Below are 25,127 nucleotides of genomic sequence, written 5' to 3' on the forward strand. Positions count from 1 at the left end.
CCTACAATTTCAATTTACAAAGCTACCAGGGCTGTCCTGCGCTGCCCGAGAGAGAAGAAAAGAATCGGCGCAAAATGACGAAAACGTACCTGTATACCGCGTCGGTTTATTCTTTTCTTTGCTTGCGTGCTTGGGCTCACTCACATCCAGAGTTGGTGAATTTTAAGGCTGTCCGCACCGCAGCCTCTATCGCGCACGCTAAACGGCCTGCACCACGCGGTAGCATTCGGCGCGCCCGCACCGCAGAGCTGCAAAGCAGCCGGTACCGTACCGGCCGAACAGGGGCACGCTACTTCTAGCGTACCGTGCGTCCACACGCTAAGCACTGTAGCACGGAAGAGGGAGTTGGTGAGAGAGAGAAAATGGGAGGGAGGGGAATAAATATGGAATAGTAGATATAGAGTATGTTATAGAGATAACATGAGTGCGGGAGAAATGGGTATAGAGTAGAGAATCTCGATGACTAGAATAGAATATTCTTTTTAAGAGAGGGAAATAGAGGTGGACGAGTGCGGATAGCCTAAGCATACGTCTGCGTCCGCGCGGACTCAAGTTTTGTTTATTATATCATTACTTATATTATTCAATAGTACATAAGAGTAATATAGTCGACTTGCTATCTTATATAAAATTTAAAAATAAAACTAAAACAGCCTAACTGCTTATTTAAAATGTGTAAATGTAAACGTATGAACCAGAAAGTGTACTTTTTATCATTTTTTCTTTATTTACTAGATATAATATTTTTTTAGATGAAAGAAGAATTATATTATTTTATTATAGGTGGGTACATTATCACATTACAATCACTCTGGAATACATTATATATATATATATATCTAGAAACTGATTTTCATCTATATTTTACCCACGCTGTGAATAGCTCTAGATCTCAAATCATGACGCTTTTATATGGATGACCGCAGAGGCAAACACTTGGTAAAAGACCTGAGAACAGATGTCGGGTTCATAAACCCAGGGTCCCTCATGGACCAGCTTCCCAGCAAAGGCTCGGTCCAGCAGGCAACGTTGCAAACCAACGCGCGACTCTTGGGCCGGCCCAAGTACCTAAACGACAGGACGGAAGGGCGATCCAATCTCCAACCGGAAGGCCTGGCCGAGAAGAAACGGCGCATGCTTCCGACTTCGGCCCACTTCTCCGATCGGAGTGCTCGCTTCGGTCTCCGGCCGACCTCCGGACGGCCTCTCCGACCGGAAGGCCTGGCTAAAACACCGCTTCCGACTCCAACCCGCTTCTCCAACCGGGAAAACGCCGAACCCTTGCTCGCTGCTCTTCTCCAACTGGCGCAATCAAAGCCGACCGGGACCAACCGACTGGGAACGCCCGCTCGGTAAGGACCAGTAAACGGACGGAAAAAGTAAGGCAGGGCACTCACAGGCCCGGTCTTGTCAAATCGGTGACCTAGAGCGGAGCCATAAAGATAGGCCCTCTAATATAGCTGTAATATATACCGTCTCTACCATTGTATCAACTCTTCTATACATTTCTTCATTTCTCTTCTCTCACTGCCAAATGTTTGCTTTCAAAAAACATGAGGCCACTGAAATTTTAGAACAATTAGCAAGTAATTTACCAAAATTATGCCGTGCTAGATTCAACTTTAAAATCAACAGAGTTAGTACATTACCTAGTTGAGAAATTGAGATAACAATTATTCACTAAATAGTGTGAGGTCACACACTGCCCTAGCTGCAGCGTGTGCACAAGCGTCTCAAATCTTGTGTTCCAAAGAATAGAAATTGAAGGAAAAAGCAAATTAAACATTGATTAAATATATGAAATTGAGATCAACAAAAGGATTAGGAGCAATTGGGCAAACATACGTACATGAATGGGAAGTCTGAAACACCTCACGTATGAACTCGTCACTCGCGTCGTCCGGAATCACGTGGCTGCGGCCGGCTGTCAGCGAGGTGGCGACTCGCGACGAGGCCGCATGGAGCGGCGAGGTTGCGGCGACGGCGACGGCGCAACGATGCGGCTTCACGGACACTGGATGTAGCGAACGGCTTCAGGCTTCCCTTCTCAGGCTTCCGTTCTCACGCACGGAGTTGGGCCCCTTTGGTTCGAGGGCCCAGTGCAGGGGCACAGCTCGAACCCCCCCAGGGCCGGGCCTGGGCACTCAAGTCAACCGCAATACCAAGGACCATATCCTGTACACCTGTAGAACCGTACCCTACGACCTGTCTGGCATGATAGAACCGGAGTAGTGTTGTAGAAGCCGATATTTTCCCCTACAGTGTTGTCGGCGCCATCAACTCCCATACCAAACGAATACGGTAAGGCTCCACATGCCTCTGAGACATCAACAGTGTTGTGGGCGCCGGCATTTATCGTGCCAAGCGAACATGGTAAAACCTCTTGCATGTCTCTGGGTATCAACAGTGTGGCAGGCATCGACATCTTCCATACCTGAAGAAGACGACACAACCTCCCACGTGCATCTGATATTAAACAGTATTGTGGGTGTCTACCATCATCTTGTACCCGCCGGCGTGGACAGCAAGACTTAGTAAGCATACGCACACTCTCTCTCTCTCACTTGTAAAGCCATCCCCTTCATCTATAAAAGGAGGTGCGCTCTCTTCAATACAACTTAGTTGATTCAGATCGATCAGTTTCACTAGTTCACAACAACAGAACCACCAGGTTCAAACCACAAGCACACGCTCGAACACTTAGCACATAGCGGAGCTCCCATCACTCTCGGCCCCTCTGACCAGAGTTCGACCGGACCTCTTGTACCCCCATCTTTCTCCTTCTCGTTTGTAACCCCACTACAAATTTTGAGCACCTGGACTCAGAAATAAAGTCACCGACCGACTCAAACTGGACGTAGGGCACGTTGCCTGAACCTGTATAAACCCTATGTCATTGAGTGCTAGGCCACCTCCGATCATAACGTACGGCAAAACTACAAATATTTACGTGTTGGTCACTTTCTGCACCGACAACAGATGTCTAATGAACGATGACCAACATTCCTACAGGCGAAGTTGAGAAACTTTTTCTTTCTTATGTCTTCATTCTTCTTCTTTCTGCCACCGAAGAATGAGTAAGACTGATCTAAAACTTATCTGATCTGAAACTTATTCTCCCTAGTCCTTCATCGTGGCTAGATCTAACCACAACAAAATAGAGAAGAGACCGGAGAAAATTATTCCATGATAAGGACATCATCTTTGCCTTAATGTCACCGTTCAAAAAGACAAGTCTCAATGTCGTCATGCTGAGGAAGTTGTTGACACCATAATTGTCGCCCTCATCTTCAACAGAGCCGTCATGGAGAAAACGAATCCATCCTGCCTCACCGTCGTCGCCGGAGAGGATGAGGAGATAAATCCCCAATACAAAGAAACTTGATATGGAGAAACCCTAACCCTAAGGACTCGATCTACTCGAAAAACTTATTAAAAATGATGGATCCCCGCTCTCTCCGCCCTCTAGCAGGGTACTGAAGGGGGTAGGGAGAGGGACCCACGGTGATGGAGACGTGGGCGGTGGCGGCAGCACTAGGGCGAGTCGCGAGACTTGATTTTTTTCAATCTAGGTGTCATTTCATTACTCATTGGCTAACATATCGTTAGCAACAATTATAGCGACACGTTCGGGTACGAAGTTGTGGTAGAACCACCTAATCTAATGTCTCCCAGGAGTATTTGTCTTCCATTAGACACTAAGTATTCAAGGGAGGACACTAAATTACGCAGTTCCATCGAGCACACCCCAAGGGAGAACCCAAAAATCCATATTTTTCTATCAGGATCACAAATGAGAGAATAAAGCATACAACATTTTAGCCATTTCTTACATCACTTTCCATGCAACATCAGAGTATAATATTTATTGTTTATAATAGCGGAATATAATCATGTTATCAGAGTTATGAACAATTTAATTTTAACAGCGGAATATAAACATGTGATCGGAGTTACAGCGGAATTAAATATCTATTCATGACATGATGAAGCATTGATACTATGACAACATATTATAAAACTTCTATTTATAAAATCATTTGGTGAGAGTTATAAATAAAAACTATTATCGTAGCGTAAAGGAATCCTCTCTGAGCCCACCACGAGGGATCCACACACAAGAGTCAGCTCTAGCATCCGCCTGTCACCTGCAATAGGGGGAAATAAAACCCTGAGTACCCAATTATACTTAGCAAGACTTACCCAATAGGAGAAAATAAAAGACTCCACGGATATGCAAGGCTATCTGGCTTATGAATTTATTGCATCTGCAGGAGCATTACTAAACGTGCGTCCTTATATTCAATTTTATTAGCAGTCAACATTAGTTCATTAACTAACCATTCTATATAAGCACATATGCTACTTTCAAGCAGGTGGTAAGCAATTAGAATCATTTTACCATATTTCATCTTCCAGTTCTTACTACGGTGCTAGACTGTAGACAAATCATACCGGATCACCCGGCGATTCACGAATCAATATGCACAGCTAGGTACTCCGAAACACACGCCCCGCTTGTACCCCAGCCACAAGTAGGACCAACCCATCTGAAAGGACCTAGGATGCCGCCTAGAGGGGGGTGAATAGGTGTTTCTGAAAATTAACACCTTTAAATGCGGAAACAATTAGTAAAGGGAGTTTCTAAATTGGAAACTCCAAATAAATAGTACCACCCCTCAAGTTAGCCACACAGTGTACAAGGTATAAATAATGTATCTAGAAGCTATAACCCTGGAACACAAAGTTAGAACTGAAAATAAATATTTTTAGCACAGAGCTCTAATACCGGACGTGTCTGGTATGAATACCGGACGTGTCCGGTATGCACGGTTTCTGCAGAACAGCCCCGAACTTGCTCTTTTCGATTTCTATCTTCAAACCAAACTACAGGTACCTACTAGAGATATCAATATACACAGAGAACCTGCACAAGAGCTGGAGCAACACAAATATCAAATGAAATGCGAATTGAGACACGATATTTGTTTTACCGAAGTTCGGACTCGTTCGAGTCCTACTCTCCGTTGAGGGGCTGCGGGCGACCCAGCGAAGGTCAGCCCTAGAGGGTACCACGAAGGTCACTTTAGCCGGAGTCTTTTCAAACTCCTTTTCCTCCTTCCACTAAATGATTCTGAGGCGGCAAAATCGACCGTTACAAACTTTCCGTGGCACACCACAATCTCTCGGGTGCTCTCCGGCGACGCCTAACCATCTAGGACCGAAGAGTCCAAGAGTAACAAATGCAAATCACGAGATTGACAATATGCACAAGTGCTCAAGTGGTGGTTTGCTCTCTTTTTCAAATTCTCTCTTAACCCACAAATGGATTTTGCAATTTGTATCACACACTCACTAAGAGAGGGTTTAGGAGAGTTGGCAAGGCTCGAAAACATGTGTGTAAGTCAGCAGAATCAGCAGCCTCCAAAGGTGGAGGCTTGGGGGTATTTATAGCCCCCTTGAAAAACTAGCCGTTTTATAGCCGTTGCCATACCGGACACGTCCGGTATGACTTACACTGCGCCAACAGTAACTAAGTTATAGTGAAGTTGTGAGGCGTCGGAACTCTCGATAAATGCTGGGACTCCCGACCATCGGAACTCCTGACTCACGTTGGAACTCCTGACCCTCAGCAAATTTGAAAAACATGTAACTGAGTTAAAGTTAGTGAGGTGTCGGAACTCCCGACGCATGCCGGAACTCCCGACCGTCGGAACTCCCGACTTACGTCAGAACTCCCGACCCTCAAGACTTTTGAAAACTAGCCGTTGGCCTCTGGTCATGCATACCGAACATGTCCGGTCTGAATACCGGACACGTCCGGTATCACCAGGACAGTGAACCCTCCAATTTAGTTAAAGTGCGAGACGTCGGAACTCCCGACCCTTGCCGGGACTCCCGACGAACCAACCCGAGAACAATAATTTTACAGCTGCTGGACAAATACCGGACACGTCCGGTATGAATACCGGACACGTCTGGTATTGCCAGACCAGCAAGAAATCAGTTAGCTCTTTTATCTCTCAAACACTCAAAACTCACATGGGTTGGCTTAAGCACTTATAAAACATTATCTATCAACATGATGCATCCCTCTTAATAGTACGGCATTCCTATTAACTCAAATTTAAAAGTATAACGAAATTAAACCTTTTGAATTGATCTCTTTCAATCCGAGGCCGTGTATTCCAATCTTCACCAAGTGAGGGTGCCAACATATTGATATTGATATTTTCACTTGAGCATAGCCATCTTAAGCACGTGACTTGATTCCATTTATCATATTTGAATAATCCCAAATGTATCAAGTCACTTCCATCAAATACTTCATTATAGATTTGATCCTTCACATCAATATGACCATCTTAGCTTGATTAGTACCTCAACTAAATGCAAGTACTTTCTTCTTCACCCTAGCTAGGTTCTTCGGCCGCCAAGCCATCGCTTGCCCTTCACCCTACTTAGTACCTCAAAACCTTTCCTTGCTATCTTCACCATCTCAAGCCATCAAGTCACATCTTGTGTTGAATCATCCATTCATGTATTGTTATCTTTTTCATTTCAATTTAGCAAGCTTCAAATATGAGACCATTCCATATGCAATCCCTTATGTCTCATTAATTAATTCTTACAAGCTTGCTTTCACATAGTACACGGAAATCCCACAATAAATAAGCCTTTGCATGAATTCCATTTGCATTGTTGTCTTGTGCTTGAACTAGATTGTTTATACAACAACACATCATTTTGGCTTTCATTAAGTACCTGTGAGATAACCTATTACCTGTCCACACTTAGCAAACGGGTTAGTCCTTTAATCACGTTGTCATTCAATCATCCAAAACCCACTAAAGAGCTAGATGCACTTTCAATCTCCCGCTTTTTGGTGATTAATGACAACTTGATTAAAGCTTACAAAATGATATAAACATTTACACTTTTGCGTTCAATGATTTATGAGAGGCTCCCCCTTAATATGTGCTTATGATTAGAATTCACAAAATGACCTCAAATGTCAATTGCACATACTAAAACATATAGGAGACTCCCCCTAAATCATTGCATCCGTGGGGTGCATGTGTGTATGACAAAGTGAAACCGTGATGCATATGATAAGATATATCACACAAGAATAAATATAAAGGCATCACATCAAACATTTTCATTCTAGCATGCATAGTCCTTATGAAAATAAATATAACACATGTAATTCACACATAGCACTCATTACATATTTTCTCAAGTCCAGAAACCACTGATATATAAATAAAGATCATATCTCAAGAGATACATAGATAAAGCATAAGTGAATCTCATCTCTCACATGATACAAACTGTCTCAAACCCAAGATACATCAAAGAAGCTCAAAAATGAAAGCTACAGCCTGCAGTACATATCATCAGGTACAAAGATAAGCTAAATGAAACAAATATCCTGAAGCTTTAATCAGTCTCTCTCCCCCTTTGTCATCCATCACCATAAAGGTCCAACAATGACAAACTAAGGACAAAAGGGGCTGCAAGCTGTATTTGATCTCTGGCATCACTCATCATCATCATCATCTCCCCCAGCATCTTTGTCATCTGAGCGTGTAGCACCGACTGGACGAGAACCACCTGCGCCAGACGGGTCATAGCCAGCAGACCCGTAGTAGTCACCACCAGTGAGGTCACTCCACCAGTCAGAAGCATAGACATCCACAGAACTGGGACGTGGCTGAGAGTGAGTAGGCACACGAGCCTATAGTGGTAGAGTATCAGGGTGATCTGGTGCCTGCTGCTGTCACTGAAGGAACTCAGCATACTCTCTATCGTACCTGGCCTGCAGCTGCTCCTCAGTCTCAGGCTCACTAGCTGCCTCATCTGATACTGGAGACCTAGGAGGCTCAAACTCAAGCCTAGAAGTAATTTGCTTCAAGGTTCGAGTATTCTTCCTCCTAGCCTCCCTCTCCTTCTGCTACCGGGTCTGGATGTCTCGGCACATCCCAAATATGGAGCTGAAAAGCCTGTGGATAGGTGAGGGAGGACTGCCACGGTGTGAAGTAGAACATGAAGGAGCACGTGGTGAAGGTGAAGCTCCTGCTGGTGCACCACTCTCAGGTGCATCTGCCTCTGGTGCTGCTGCTGCTCCTCCTGGTCCTGCTGGAGGTAACCCTGTCTTAGGCAGATCTACAACAATCTTCAGGGCCTTGTGAATCTTGTCATACTCGAAAGTGTGCCCTATCACCTACTCAATCATATACATGATATAGGGAGCAAATCCACAGCCCTTGAGGGGCCTCTCTCTCACACTCCTGATCTTGGACCAAATAAAATCAAACACGCTGAAGGGCCGAGCATCAGGTGCCATCCTATGGAGTAGGTTCCTAGAATAATCAGCAATGTTGCCCTTGTCTCCACCCTTGCAGTCAATAGTCTTCCTGAACATCCTGTCTAGGTATCTGTAGGTAGGGTGAAGACCTAGAACCTCGCCCACTGCTCCTCTCTCACCACCTGGAGGGTACATGTAGGCGAGCTGCTCAGGAGGTAACACCTGCTCGGTGTGGATCTTGTCCCTCTGGAGATCATCCTCTGAGAAGCCAAGCTGGGCGGCAAATACATCATAGTCAACACTGTACCACTAGCCCTCAAGCATCCAATGCATCCGCCTCTCATCCTCCTCAATGAACAGAGTAGCATAGAACTGAGTTACTACCTCTGTGTTCTAGTCATGCTAGAACTCCATGATCTCATAAACTCCTGTGCGCTGGCAGATGGCAATGGCATGATCAACTGAGGCCTTCTGCAACTCTCTAATATATTGCTAGTCAATCCACTAAGACCTAGCAGTCACTGGGTTCCTGGTGAGAATCACACTGGAGTAGTAGTCTAGGTGAAAGGCTGTCTAAAAGCGGTGATCGTACTGAATCTTAGGTAAGCCTCTCGAATCAACCCTTCGCTCATCTCTAGCTTTCCTGGTCATACCCTTTCCCCTGAAATCAACTCTAGGAACATAAGAGGGCACATTGGGCAAACGTGTCTCAAGGAGACCATAATGCATCCCTTGACCAGGCTGGTGCAGAACTGGAGGAACTGGCTCCTCCTCCTCAGTCTCCTGCTCCTCATCTGAGCTATCACCATCTGATCCTCTGTCAGCGCTCTTCCTCTTTCTTCTCTAGACTCCACTCTGAACTCATCAGTGTCAGTGTCAGAAGAAGAGCTCCCTAATCCTTCTGCATACTGAGCTGCTGCACTAGAGGCAGCTCTGGTAGACCTCCTGCTGGTTGGCTTGAATCCAGGATGCATTTCCTGTCTTGCCTTCTTATACTTTTCAAGTGCGGGATCATGCCTGTGCTTGGACCTTGGCTCCTATCATCTACTCATGGCTGCTGTCCTATATCCAAAGATTTTCAAGAAATTTCAGATACATGCCCAAAATTTAATCTCGAAATGCAATTTAGACGTAGAATCTTTGATCCATGGTTTTACATCCATCTTTGACACATAACTGTCAATAGGTTTGCAAAACGAAGATACAAAAGAAGCTAAGCCTAACATACAATTCTAGGATAGGATTGAATCAAAGAAAGCAGAGAGCCTGCTCTGCTGGGCCATACCGAACACGTCTGGTATGGGCGACCAGCAACCCTAACTAGGGTTCCTTGATTCAAACCATCACGGATCAATTCCAAACTTTGGGCATTGCTTCTATATCACCAATATAGCATATTGACCGAAGGAATTTCAAAATCATGCATTGACCATGTAGATCGGATGAGGTCCGTGATTAGGGTACCTTGAGAGAAGAGATGAGAGAGCGATGTGAAATCCAAATCCATGGGCCTTCAATCCATGATGCAAGCCTTCTCCAATGCAATCTCCCTCTCTCTCTTTTTCCTTGGTGAAATCCTCGGTCGCCCTTGGTGGGGAAGAAGGGCGCCGGCTGGTTGGTTTGGAAGAGAACAAGTCTGTCTGGGCCGAAGGGGTACGCTCTGTTTTATAGCCCCGCTCATACCAGACACGTCCGGTAGCATACCGGACACGTCCGATATACGCGGGCTGGCCCAAATAATTCCAAAATGTGTTTTCTCTCTTCCAATCCCCTTTTCTGCTATTTCTCAGTCCAAAAAGGTATATAATCTTGATCCAAACTGAGTATCATCACTTTTCTTATCCAATGCCATAAATTGATTTTCTCTTTTCTAAATATTTGGCATATACAAGATTTCGCTTACTTGAGAGAGATAGAGTGAGACATAGTAGATTGTGGACTTAAGAAAGCCATGTCATGTGTGATTAGCCAATCAAACAATCAAGGAGAGCTATAATCATCACATGACAAGGCTAGGTCACAAAGACCAAGATTCAAATAGTTTTTTAAATTCACACCACCTACACATGCTAGTTATGGGGTCTGAAAAACATCTCTCCTATGTCACATAAATGCACATTCTAACATATAAAGGGCCTTAGATGCACTTACAATGTATGTATGTAAACACATACCTTTGCCTTGAGCCCACAAGAATACCACTTAAGAAGATAAATAGCATGATGATCTTTATGTTGACCTCAATTGCCAAATAATCATGCTAGATACATTTTCATCCAAAGAACTACAAAGAGTGCTAGATAAATTCGTTAGTCCACAATGGTGCAAAATAGAATTTTAGCTCCCCCTAAATAAGTGCTTCAAGTAATTTGAATGACTTTCAACAAGCACTTTTATTCTATTAAGAAATTGAGAGCCAATTTTCCATTTTGACCATAAACCTAATAAAATTTCCATATTTACAATTGAGTTCAAGAGATGCTCACAATCCACTTAGTTTTGATAAATCACAAGCTTCTGAGTAAGTTAAGGATATATGAAAATATACGGATCAAAGACTCAGTTGTAATTCAAATTGTGTTCTGGTTCCTGCAATACCGGACACGTCCGGTAGGTATACCGGACACGTCCGGTAGGTGCAGGACAGACACAATTAATTTGCTACTTGTGATTCTTTGTTTAGCTTTATTATTTATTGTATACTAGCATCTCAACAAATAAATTACTCCACTAGAGAGCGATCAAAAACATCATATAGCAAACATGATATATCTCAAGTGAAATTAATTAGCCACATTTAATGTTTCACAAATATACCTATTTGTGACCCTATTGAGCACAAAACAAATAAAGTGGCTATCCTATGAGGTTTAGGTACTTGTTACCAATGGTGAGGATGAAATATATGATATGTTCATTGAATTATCTTCGGGTCAACCATATAAGGGATTATGATAAGAATTGGTTGATAGATTGAGTGAATATTGTCAAATTGCTTGCTCAACCACCCCGAAGCCTTCATATCATCACCAAGTACCTACATCATTAACCTAAGCACACTTTGGTACCCAACTCTTATTGGGTCCTTTTGAGTTAGTTAATAAGTGCTTAGGCACCCAAATGGCTTTAGCACTAGTTTGTGGTGAACACATCACCTTACTAATGCTAACTCCATTTGTGGTCTTCCTAAGCATATCATTATAAACAAATGTGTTCGGCTTAGGTGAGTTACCATTTGGGCATTCATAGCTTAGATGCCCCTTTGTTTTACAAGCATAGCATATTCAGCCTTTGTTTGCTCTATGCTTGCTTTGCTTGTATGGACATCTATCAACCGTGTGGCCCATCTCATAGCATCTATAGAATCTTCTTGCTGCAACTTGGGCTTCCTTTCTTGCCTCTTTGTACATTGGGCATTTCTTGGTAGGATGCCCCAATTTCTTGCTCATGAGACAAGCACTTTGTCCATCACTCTTCATTTGCTTGGCCTCCTTGGTAGAAGCCTTTTGAATGGCGGCTTCAACCTTGTCGGCCCAACTCTTGTGTGGACACATAGCCCACTCATGTCCATACAATCCACAACCATAGCACATCCTTTTTCCATGTTTTTTGTTCTTGGTTGGGTTGGCCTTGTTTAAGATGTGATTCTTTTGTTGGGCTTTGGAGGAAGCAAGGTTTGAACCCTTCTCAAGCTTCTTCACCATGTTATCACGGTTATCTTGAGAAGGTTGTGCTTTCTCCTTACCCTTCAACCGAATCACATCTTTCTTTAATCTTTGCACTTCTTCTTTGAGCTCTATGTTTTCTATAAGATTTAGCTCAATCGAAGATTGGCTTCCTTGAGGAGCACACTCATTAGTACAAGAAACATTTAATTGAGATGGTGTACTAGTGAGTGGATGTGTGAGAGGTTGAGAAAATTTTACCGATGTAATCACAACCTCATGAGCCACCTCAAGCATAATGTTGATTCTACTACTTCATCATGAGAGCACTTTAGATGAACATAGTTTGCTTGTAGCACATTATACTTGCTTGATAGTTCATCTAGCCTTGCCTTGAGCTCCAAGTTTTCCTTCTCTAGTTGTGAAACACTAGAAGAGGAGTTAGTAACTAAAGCAAGCTTAATTGACAATTTTTCATATCTTTCACTTAGAGCCTTTAATTCTTCCATCTTGGAGATGAGAAATAGTTTTTACTTTTGAAGTGATTGCTCTTGCTTCTCAATCTCTTCTTCAAGCTCATCATTCTTTTCAACTATCTTCATGATGATGAACTTGTCTTTGTGGTTGAGATGATCAAGGTTGTAGTTGTCTTCAACTTCAACATCACTCTCATCTTGATCATCTACTTGTGCTTTCTCCTTTTCTTGATTTTTCTTGTTACTCTTTTTCTTGCTTTTCTTGGCCATGAGACACAAGTGATGAGTATCATAAGATACTGAGGTTGACTCATCACTTGGTCGCCACCAAGCTTGAGCATCGTTGCAAACAGCTGCTTGCTGGTCTGCTGCCTCGGCCATACCGGACACGTCCGGTGGTAATACCGGACACGTCCGGTATGTGCATGCAGACAGCAAGTCATGTGCTGCTTGCACTTCTTGCTCTGGCTCGGCGCTCTTGAGGTCTTGTGAGGCTTCTTTGCTGCATGAAGACACAATAGACATATTTTCCATTGACTCGATCTTAAGTGCATCATCACATTTGGATTTTCCATATAAATCAAAAAGTCTAGTCCAAATGAGATGAGCACTCTCCGGAGGTGGTTGTCCATTGAAGATTGCCTCATCTTGAACCTCTACACTCAATGTACTCAAAATAATATTAATAGCTTGAGCATTGAGTTGCACGCATATCTCTTCCTCTTTTAACAAATTTTTGTAGTTGCTCCAATCAACTATAGGAAGAGGTATGCTTGCATCCACAATATGCTCAACAAGAGGACTAATGTCTCTAAAAGCATTGAGTACATGTATTGACCAAGTTAGAAAGTTTGAACCATCATTTTGGAGAAGCATCGGCTCCAACTCGATAGGCATCAACATCCTTTTCTCACGGCGGTAAAGCTTTAGGTGAGAACCTCGCTCCAATACCAATTGAAAGGACCTAGGATGCCGCCTAGAGGGGGTGAATAGGCGTTTCTAAAAATTAACACATTTAAATGCGGAAACAATTAGTAAAGGGAGTTTCCAAATTGGAAACTCCAAATAAAGAGTAGTACCACCCCTCAAGTTAGCCACACAGTATACAAGGTATAAATAATGTATCTAGAAGCTATAACTCTGCAACACAAAGTTAGAACTGAAAATAAATATTTTCAGCACAGAGCTCTAATATCGGACGTGTCCGGTATGCACGGTTTCTGCAGAACAGCCCCGAACTTGCTTCTTTCAATTTCTATCTTCAAACCAAACTGCAGGTACCTACTAGAGATATCAATATACACAGAGAACCTGCACAAGAGCTGGAGCAACACAAATATCAAATGAAATGCGAATTGAGACACGATATTTGTTTTACCGAAGTTCGGACTCATTCGAGTCCTACTCTCCGTAGAGGGGCTGCGGGCGACCCAGCGAAGGTCAGCCCTAGAGGGTACCACGAAGGTCACTCTAGCCGGAGTCTTTTCAAACTCCTTTTCCTCCTTCCACTAAATGATTCCGAGGCGACAAAATCGACCGTTACAAACTTTCCGTGGCACACCACAATCTCTCGGGTGCTCTCCGGCGACGCCTAACCGTCTAGGACCAAAGAGTCCAAGAGTAACAAATGCGAATCACGAGATTGACAATATGCACAAGTGCTCAAGTGGTGGTTTGCTCTCTTTTTCAAATTCTCTCTTAACCCACAAATGGATTTTGCAATTTGTATCACACACTCACTAAGAGAGGGTTTAGGAGAGTTGGCAAGGCTCGAAAATGTGTGTGTAAGTCAGCAGAATCAGCAGCTTCCAAAGGTGGAGGCTTGGGGGTGTTTATAGCCCCCTTGAAAAACTAGCCGTTTTATAGCCGTTGCCATACCGGACACGTCCGGTATTCATACCGAACACGTCCGGTATGACTTATACTGCGCCAACGGTAACTAAGTTATAGTGAAGTTGTGAGGCGTCGGAACTCTCGATAAATGCCGGGACTCCCAACCCTCAACAAATTTGAAAAACATGTAACTGAGTTAAAGTTAGTGAGGTGTCGGAACTCCCGACGCATGCCGGAACTCCCGACTTACGTCAGAACTCTCGACCCTCAAGACTTTTGAAAACTAGCCGTTGGCCTCTGGTCATGCATACCGGACACGTCCGGTCTGAATACCGGACACGTCCGGTATCACCAGGACAGTGAACCCTCCAATTTAGTTAAAGTGTGAGACGTCAGAACTCCCAACCCTTGCCGGGACTCCCGACTGTCGGAACTCCCGACTTACATCGGAACTCCCGACGAACCAACCCAAGAACAACAATTTTACAGCTGCTGGACAAATACCAGACACGTTCGGTATGAATACCGGACACGTCCGGTATTGCCAGACCAGCAAGAAATCAGTTAGCTCTTTTGTCTCTCAAACACTCAAAACTCACATGGGTTGGCTTAAGCACTTATGAAACATTATCTATCAACATGATGCATCCCTCTTAATAGTACGGCATTCCTATTAACTCAAATTTAAAAGTATAATGAAATTAAACCTTTTGAGTTGATCTCTTTCAATCCGAGGCCGTGTATTTCAATCTTCACCAAGTGAGGGTGCCAACATATTGATATTGATATTTTCACTTGAGCATAGCCATCTTGAGCATGTGACTTGATTCCATTCATCATATTTGAATAATCCCAAATGTATCAAGTCACTTCTATCAAATACTTCATTATAGATTTGATCCTTCACATCAATATGACCATCTTAGCTTGATTAGTACCTCAACTAAATGCAAGTACTTTCTTCTTCACCCTAGCTAGGTTCTTCGGCCGCCAAGCCATCGCTTGCCCTTCACCCTTGCTTAGTACCTCGAAACCTTTCCTTGCTATCTTCACCATCTCAAGCCATCAAGTCACATCTTGTGTTGAATCATCCATTCATGTATTGTTATCTTTTTCATTTCAATTTAGCAAGCTTCAAATATGAGATCATTCCATATGCAATCCCTTATGTCTCATTAATTAATTCTTACAAGCTTGCTTTCACATAGTACATGGAAATCCCACAATAAATAAGTCTTTGTATGAATTCTATTTATATTGTTGTCTTGTGCTTGAACTAGATTGTTTATACAACAACACATCATTTTGGCTTTCATTAAGTACCTGTGAGATAACCTATTACCTGTCCACACTTAGCAAACGGGTTAGTCCTTTAATCATGTTGTCATTCAATCATCTAAAACCCACTAAAGGGCTAGATGTACTTTCACCATCACTCTCCTGTCAAAGGGTCCAGGTACTCGTCCAAACTTGGACTCCAAGCCCCCACACCTGAGTCCCGGACTCAGTGTGGTGCTTAGACCTCCATCATCTCTGCCTCCAATCAGTCGGTCTGGAAAGAGCCGGAACCCACGACAAGAGAGCAATGAGCCTTCCCTGCTCCCATAAACAAGTATGTGCTCAGGATAATAAGTCTGTGACCTGACTAGAATCTAATGCAACGGCCAGTCCTTAACCAACATAGGCGGAATAAATGCAATCCGAGCCTGCCTCGAATGCCAAATCAAGTCTAGATCTAAAGTACCGTTCCGCCCCGGTCTCCAATTATCATTCATATATATTTTCTAGGTGATAATAATATAATAGCAATAATAATATCTTTCCTATCTCTCGCGAGTGACAAGCAATCACTCAACTTCTACCGAAGTCCTGTAGCATAGCAATCTATACGATCCTGTCATACTAGTAAGACTCATAGGATAAAGATATATATATATATATATATATATATATATATATATATATATATATATATATATATATATATATGCAAGTGGGTTTCATTCAACTCCTTAAAACTTAATGCACAAACATAATATAAAGTGCAGAAAAGTAGGGGTTATGCACCGGGGCTTGCCTAGGTAAGATATAACCAAAATTTAGCATCCCATCATGACGACACGATCACCAAGGCACCATATTTTTTGCTACTCCGGTTGTCTCCATGGTCCATCGTTATTCCTATTATGATATACGTGGATGCAACACATAGATATAAATAATCAACGACAGCCAAAACTTTTAGAAATTCGATTACGCCTCACAAGCTAACGAGATAGCTCCAACATGCTAATCTACGTATCCAGGTCGTCGAGTAAGGCTCGTTCTCGAAAAATATTTTCGTTCTACAAATCCCCAATTAATTTTGACATTTGATTGATTAAACAAATATTTTCGTACTAATGCTCATTTAGGCCCCGTTTGGCACGGCTTCACTTCACTAGTGAAGCCATTTTTTTTGTTTCAGCTCCACGAACAGTTCCACCGGTGGAGCTGAAGCGGTTTTGGTAAACCGTTTGGCAAAATGACTTTCCTGTGAGAGCATGTTTTTAGGGGCCTGAAGGAGGAGCCGGAAGAAGCCACTTTTTTTGGCTTTATCCCACCCCAAATCACTATGAGAGCTTGTTTTTAGGGGCTTCACAAGTGAAGCTATTTTACTTTACCCCGTTTGGTAGAAAACGGCTCCAAACGGCTCCTGAAGCCGGTGAAGAAGCCCTACCAAACGGGGCCTTAGTTACTTTAACAAACTAATTCCTATGGAGCTACAAAAATTACAGTGAGCACCTAATATTATTAGGAATCTACAGTAAAAATTTCAGAGCCAACACTATCACCAATTTTATCACAACAATTCCTACAAATTTATATTTTGACAATATCAAGTATCTCAAATTAATTATATAACTTCTAAGAATATTATAAAACTATGTGAACAAAATATATTGGCAGATAGATCATGATTTTAGGATCCTAAAAAATTAGTTTTACTATTTTTGGGCATCTATGTGATTTTATAATATTTACCAGAGATCCGCTCAGAAATAAAATTAACAATCTATTTCTAATTCCTTCAAAGGCCCCGTTCGCTTGTCTTAAATTTGGCTTGTTCGGCTTATTTTTTCAGCCGGAACAGTATTTTTCTCTCACAATAATTCAGCCGGAACAGTGTTTTTCAGTCAGTTTCAGCCAAAATTCAGACCAGCGAACGGGGCCAAAAAAAGAAAAAGCTAAAACCAGCCCAGCGTGGCCCAACCTGGGCGCGGCCCACGCGTGCGGCGCGTGGACACGGCTTACGTGACGCGGCCCACGATGGAGACCGGCGGCCCACTGGGCGCGCACGCGGCAGCGGCCCACGTGGAGCCGAGGGTGTTGGGGACCTAATACCGGGGTACCCCAGAAGGTGGAACCGATAACCACCGAACGTAAAAAACTTCTGGACGCATAAGGGCGCCATGTCATCCTTTGTTCGAATGACAGGAGTTCGGTTCCGCCTCGCCCGACACCCTTGGGACGGGCTCGGTCTCGCCCGAGGGCTGAGGGATGAGTTCCGTCTCGCCCGATCCCGGAGGGGTGGGGTCAGCCCCACCCGACGCCTTTGTGGGATAACCCTGCCTCGCCCCAAAGGCTCAAGGCTAATCTCCGTCTCGCCCGACGCCTATAGGGCGGGCTTGGTCTCGCCCGAGGGCTAAGGGATAGATTCCGCCTCGCCCGATCCCGGAGGGATAGGGTTAGTCTCGCCCAAGAGATAGGGACTGGCCTCCGTCTCATCCGACGGCCCAGAACGAGCCTCGCCCTGATCGATATCTATCCCTCATAACGATGGGTACAGGATGAGACAAGACGTTCGGGTCAACCATGGCTCCAACAACCATACCCTGCACCCTGACAGGAAAAGAACTGCCAGGGAACGACAGGACTGACGCTTTAGACCCTTCCGGGCGCCGTAGAGCCCAAAAGGTATTACAGGCGCGTGCACCTCACTCTGTAGAGTTGTAGGCGCCGCCTTCAGCTCTGGGACACGGAACCCAACGAAGATATACGACAACCGCTACACTCCAAGAACGGATTTGCTATCTCCACGAACGACGGATACTCCGTCACCGCGCTGTGAACCCGAGGAAGCGGGGGGGGCTCTCTTCCCGACCCCTCAGGTCCTCCAAGTTAGAGAGCCTTGGCCACGGCGCTACACCGGACCCCGACCCCGAATTCTCCCAACAGGAATCATGGGAACCAGAAGGCGTGTGGAGCAAGGCTGGGGGCAGGCCCCTAAGTCAAAACCACTGTACTACAGCCCATACCCTGGGGGCAGCATGCTGTGACTGATCTGACATCCTACAGAGATATTGACGACATCTTAAGCACTTATCTTCCTTCGCACTCATCAGAATGGGGGACCTGACCAGGTAGACATGAGCCACAAGGTAAGTAGAGTACGCATCCGGGAGCTCTCACCCTTGTAAAGCCAGCCCCTTCATCTATAAAAGGGGAGGCATATCCTCCATCAAAGGGGGGGGGGAAAATAGGACCGAACAATAGAACACATTCACACACATTCAAGCAGCTACGAAGCTCTTGACCACCTTTCAATCCTTCGATCAGAGACTTGGGACCAGTCCCTCTCTCGGCAGTTTGTATCCCTTACTACAGATCGTTACGGTGCTAATAACACAAGCAGCAACAAACTGGACGTAGGGACGTTCAGCCCGAACCAGTATAAATCCTGTGTCCTTTAGCGCACCATCCGAGCCTAACGCGCATTACTATAAATTTACTTGCCGGTGCTTGTACGAAACACCGACAGTTGGCGCGCCAGGTAGGGGATCTGCGCGTTCCAAATCAGGTCTCGGATGGCCACCCACGCAATCACCTGGGCCCTGGGCGCACACGTGCGTTTCGGTGGCCTAGATTTCATCATCACACTAGGAGGAGAGCTGGCGCTGACTCACTCAGCCGCCCCGTCTCCCCCTTCGACCAACTTCAGCCGTCTCAGGCTTAAGAGCCCACCGGGCAACTCCCGGGGAATGGGGTCACCCAAGGAGACCTCTCACAACACCACCATGTGTTCGGAAGGGTCCGGATGGAGCGCCCCGACAGCGTTTTCGTTCGGTCTCCGCAACGTTGCGGTGACCGCTGGCCGCCTTCTGGCGCGGCGTGTGGTTCAACCACCCACGGACATCGAGTTCGTGGGGGCGATTGAGCGGGATACGGAGACCCTCTACGAGCTCCTCAACGAGGAGCCTGTATCGCTCTCCAGCTCAGATTCCAGTAGGGGGAGCCACCACCCTTCCCGGGAATGCTACGTGACGCAGACCCCCGAACTCCATCCATCGCTTTGGAGTACCGAACTCCATCATCACAGACAACGGCACGCAGTTCACCGGTAGGAAATTTGTTCGTTTCTGTGACGAACAACACATCCGAATCGACTGGGCAGCCGTCGCGCACCCCCGGACGAACGGACAGGTCGAGCGCGCAAATGGCATGCTCCTTCAAGGCCTCAAACCCAGAATTTTCAACCGGTTGAACAAATTCGGCGCGCGTTGGCTCGCTGAGCTCTCGGCTGTGCTCTGGAGCCTAAGAACGACTCCTAGCCGGGCCACTGGCTACACACCCTTTTTCATGATCTACGGCTCCGAGGCCGTTCTCCCGATGGACCTCGATTATGGAGCGCCAAGAATCAGAGCATATGACGAACAGGGAGCCGAGGCATCTCACCAAGACGCCATGGACCAGCTGGATGAGGCCCGCGACATCGCCCTCCTCCGTTCAGCCAAGTACCAACAAGCGCTACGGCGGTACCACAGCCAACGGGTGCGGGGTCGAGCCTTCAACGTCGGAGACCTCGTCCTCCGCCTTGTGCAGAGCAACAAGGATCGCCACAAACTTTCCCCGCCCTGGGAAGGGCCCTACATCGTCGCGGAAATACTTCGCCCAGGCGCCTATCGGTTGAAAACCATCAAAGGAGAGGTCTTCACCAACGCCTGGAACATTGAGCAGATACGTCGTTTCTATCCTTAAAATAATCTTGCACTTTACTTTATCAGTTTTTGTCTTAACAGAGCCTCGATCCTTGGTAATTCCCGACCCCTACAAATCACGAGGGGTCAGACCTCACTCGGGGGCTGGCATGTGATCGTAACATATGATATTTGTAATACAAGTATCGCGATTGCAAAAAATCCTTGTGTTATACTTGCAAACATTCTATAAGTTTTCCGTTCGCCTCGTAAATGAGTCTCGAGGGCTAAGACCTTGGGAACCAATTCTGAACACAACTGGTAGGACTGCGAGACACCTACGCCCCAGCGGCTGCAACCTCTTTGCTCACCAGTTCAATCAGAATTAGTTTGCCCACGTTCCTAGCTTCCTGTGACTTAGACCATGAGAAGAGTTGGAAAGCGCTAAAATGACTTGCCACAAGCAAAGGATGTAATTTCGTTCATTTTTTGCACGAATTCACCACTTACAAAGCAATGTCATTACAAAAAAGGAACAATATACTCCGAAGACTGTTTACTCGGGGGCTTCCCCACAGCGTTATTTCATTACAGTCTCGGCTCAGCTCTACCACAAGTGCTACTACGATCGCCGCGCTATGCTCTCCATCGGCGACGTCGAGGGCATGTACACGGGCCAGTTCGTCCACTGCGGCCGCCGTGCCACGCTCTCCATCGGCGACGTCGAGGGCATGTACACGGGCCAGTTCGTCCACTGCGACCGCCGTGCCACGCTCTCCATCGGCGACGTCGAGGGCATGTACACGGGCCAGCTCGTCTACTGCGGGCGCCGTGCCACGCTCACCATCGGCGACATCTTCGCTGGACCCTCGAAGGCGCCACCATCTATGACGCCTCCGCCGGAGCGTCTGGGGACTACGCCATCATCCCCAACCATAACCCTGACAACGGCGTATGGGCAGGAAACGCCTCCCGCTAAGGGAGGAGCGCAGCGAACGACGGCGCAGTCAACGACGTACGACGCCCACCGACGCCATTTCTCCTTCAGCAGCAGCGACTCCTCACCAAGGGCCACGCGCACCATCTCATCTACGTTGGATAACCTCCGGCTCGACATCACGCACCAGACTCACGAGCAAGGTTGTAAGTTCTCTATCTCCCTCTGGCATTACTCTTCCTCACTCAGGAACCACCACGACGCACGGACGCGTTTGGCGGAAAGGAAGAAGAAGGAGAGATAGCGGCTCGGAGGCAGAAGGGGAGGTGGGACGAGAGCTCCTCTCCCCCTCCCTATTTAAAGAGGAGGCGCAGTAACTAAGGAAAGGTGAAAGGTCGGACGAAAAACCCTCTCCCTTCCCCTTTTTTAATACGCAATCAATGCTGATTGATACCTGAGGGGACGCGCCAGAGGTGACGGGACGAACCCCGGTCTACGAAGCATCCCTCTTTGGTCAAACTGAACACTGCCTGGGTATGGCCCGCCACTGACCCGCTCCGGACGCGGCGATTAAGGCGCCCACATAGGCAGACAACTTTTTCGCCTCCCCATGCAGGACCACGGACGACTCGAGGACGGGACCCTTCAGATCTCCTGGGTCGACCGTTCGGCCCAGAAGACACGACGAGCGAACGACCAAAGAAAGGTCAGGGCCCGAACCCATCAAGTAGGAGCTTTTCCGCCACTCATACCACCAAGGTAACGTTACCACTTTTATCTTCAATTAAATGTTGCATTCAAAACATTTCATATGCAAAAAAAATTGCATCCAAACGGTTTGTGTCACACCACGAAACGGCTGTCACCTCATTCGATATAGGCAGCCATAGGCTGAGGTTCGAAGGTCGGCCCGCGAAGGGCTCGAGGCCGCCTCACGCCGAACAGGGCTAGGGAGAGATAACCGAGACGAGCCCCAGCGGCCCTGCCCGACCTCGCTCAGAAGCAAACCGGGACGTCTCGACCTTCTCTCGTTCGATTCTAACCTCGAGCCAAACCCACAGAATCTCCATCGAGGAGAGGCCATCGGGCCCCCTGAGCTTATCGAACGACTCAGGCATCTGCCGGGAGGCGGGTTAAGAAGTTATGGAGTGCCACCAGAGGGCTCTGCCGACCCCATCAGCAAATGATGGACCCGGATTCCACACGAACGTACCCGTTAGCGAGCTCGTTGAGCGCGGTACTCAAGCCGTCGAGGCAAGTGTCGTTCACTCAGCCCCTCCGATTGCGAAAACCGAGGACGGGGTAACACGCAAATAACGGCCGACCCCTATCAGACCCTAATAAGGCTCGGGGGCTCGGGCCAAACAATGCAGGGACAAAGGCCCCACCTTGCCGAGCCCATAAAGTCCCCAGTTGGGATTTCTGTTGGAAGATAGGGCGGGGATTATCGCGATGACATCCATTGTCACCAAAACCACGATTCCGGTCTCCAGTAACACCCGACCCCAGGCAGGTGCGGGGGTCGGACCTTACTCGGGGGCTGTTAAGGTACGGCCACCTCCTTTCCTTCTTTCGGAACAATCTCCTCGCATTATAATCAGCGGCATAATTCAGGGGAACATATTGGTAAGACCGTAAAAAATGAAATCGCAAAAATCAAACAAAACGAAATTAAGACGCAAATGCACGAAAGGCGTCCAGACTCGAAAAGTACCGACACTTGTTCACATATTACATATAAGCTGTTCTCAAAATTGTTCGATTAATTACTCCCGCGAAGGGAGAACCATTTCTTTCAGACTGTCTGCCAGGTTCTTCGCAAGGGGAGCGACCATCTGCTCCATTTCCTCCAGCTCTTCATCCTCGTAGGTGGACGGAAAGCCTTCGCTCATCACTTTCAGGTTTATTTCCTTCTCATAGTGGGCGTGGGCGACGGTGAAGGCCTGGGTAATCCCAGCGTGAAAGGCACTCTCCTCAAGCTGGCCCACCCGAGCCGTGATACCTCCGACACGAGCCGCGAGCGGGCTGGTCTCCACCGGCTCCGTCACATTCAGGGCGTTAAGGACCACCCCGACCGCAGCTTGTAGAAGATCGTGTTCATCGCTCTCAGCCTGAAGGGCTCTGCGCGTATAGGCAGCCTCTTTCTCCAGCTTGGTGGCGGCGTTCTCAGCACTCGACTTTCCTTTCACCGCGTCATCAAGCTCCGCCCGGAGAGAGCGGACCACCTCGACGTCCTCGTCCACCTTCTGCTGGAGGGCTGTGGCCCTACTCTCGGCCTTCCGACGGAGGTCCCGCTCCATCTCCAGCTCCTTCAGGACTTCGCCGGCCTTCTCGTTGGCCGCGGCATTCCTCTGCAGCAGATCGTCTCGCTCTTTTTTGAGCCTGGCAATCTCCTCTCCATCCAGCTTGGACCTCGCCGACAGGTCCTCGAACATTCCGTGCGCCTCCTCCGCATCCTGACGCGCCTGGGCCTCCCGCTCTCGGACAGTAGCAAGCTGGGCAGCCAAGTCTGCTCGCAGCCGGGCCTCCTCGGAAAGGCGATCCCTCTCCGCCTTCTGTTCGCGGAGGAATTGGGATTTATCCCGGCTACGAGCAACAAGAATCTGAGGAGGAAGAAGACTGATATCAGGAATACGAGAACACAAAAGCACATGAAGAAAGAAGAAAGTCCAGAAAATACCTGAGTGGTAGGGATAACGATCTCACGGAGGGCTCCTCTGGCCTGGTCCAGGGCGTTCAGCATGGTCGAGATCCCGATGTCAAGACCCTCCCGCTCCATGCTCTCGGAATGATCATCGAGCGAGAAAAGAGCTGACGTCGGGTCCTGAGCATCCATCCACTGGAGCGGCGGCTCTCCCCGCGCAGGGGAGCGGTTTCCTCCCGACAAAGGGGCCGGTGGCGGCTCCCTCCTGACCCTGTGCGGCACCACCGCCGCACTCGAGGACCCTCCGGCTGGACCCTCCTCCGTTTGGGCCGCTTCGAGCGCCACGGATGGATCCACATGGACGACCGGCGACGCGGGTCGCACCACGCCCTCGGGTGCCACCACGACCGCGTCCGGCTGATCCTGGCTTGGCGCAGTCACGACCACCGTCACCGGCGGTATGCGGTCCTCGGCCGGCTGTTCCACGCCCGCCACGGAAGAGACCGCTCGCTCAGTAACCTCCGCGGGTGTGGGAGCCACCTTGGACGCCGTCGGTTCGGCCAACGCGGCCCCGACATCAGCACCACTCCTGCCCGAAACAGGGGTGGCTCCAGGCGACGCCGTCTGTCCCACTTGAAGGGCGAGACTCTTCTTGGGCGCCAGCGCCAGGGGGTGACCCGTCCGCAAGAACCTGCGCAAAGGTAATAACCATTAAGTCAAAATAAAAATGGAAAAAGGATGAAAACAGAGGAATCAACAGCTTACGTTGACGTCCTTGGCCGACGGAAGCGTTTTGGGGATGGATCCCCAGACCCCTGCCCTGACTCATCTGGGCGGGACCGTTTCATGCCTGCCCCCTGCTCCGGGGCAGGGGGGTTCATCTCGTCGGGCGCGGCCCCGGAGTCGCTCCTCTCCACCGTCTCGTCGGGCGCGGCACCGGAGCCGTCCCCCTCTATCGTCTCACGGGGTGCAGCACCGGAGCTGCTCCCCTCCATCGTTGCCTCAGGGATGGCGGCGACAGGTTCGCCCTCCCCCATCCACCGGTCCTCGGCCGGCACGCCGTGCGAAGAGGCGGACTCGCCGGCCTCCACTGACCTCCTCGATTCACTTCCCTCCGCGTGAAAAGCGAAGGGCCCCTGCACGGGTGGGTGGCCACTTGTCAGCGTCTCCTCATCCTCCAGGACGCCCCAATCCACGTCGACGGCTACCTCGTCGTCGCCGTCGTCATCATCATCATCGTCGTCATCCTCACTGCTCACGTCCTCTCCCCGATCCCGTGCCTCCTGCTTCAGTCGTTTCGCCTT

General features: G+C 47.5%; 1 protein-coding gene across 1 annotated transcript; it reads right to left on the reverse strand.

The window, feature by feature from the left end:
* Positions 1–7,543: 7,543 nt before the first annotated feature.
* On the reverse strand, positions 7,544–24,860 carry LOC136500153 (uncharacterized). Its single transcript, XM_066495540.1, has 6 exons — positions 24,678–24,860; positions 23,860–24,246; positions 23,291–23,782; positions 7,962–8,227; positions 7,818–7,877; positions 7,544–7,706 (listed from the first exon to the last, which is right to left on the reverse strand). The coding sequence occupies exons 1-6, from the start codon at positions 24,858–24,860 to the stop codon at positions 7,544–7,546; spliced, it is 1,551 nt and encodes a 516-aa protein (XP_066351637.1).
* Positions 24,861–25,127: the final 267 nt, after the last annotated feature.

The sequence above is a fragment of the Miscanthus floridulus genome, chromosome 13 (genome assembly GCF_019320115.1).
Source record: "Miscanthus floridulus cultivar M001 chromosome 13, ASM1932011v1, whole genome shotgun sequence".
In the NCBI taxonomy this organism is placed as follows: Eukaryota; Viridiplantae; Streptophyta; class Magnoliopsida; order Poales; family Poaceae; genus Miscanthus; species Miscanthus floridulus.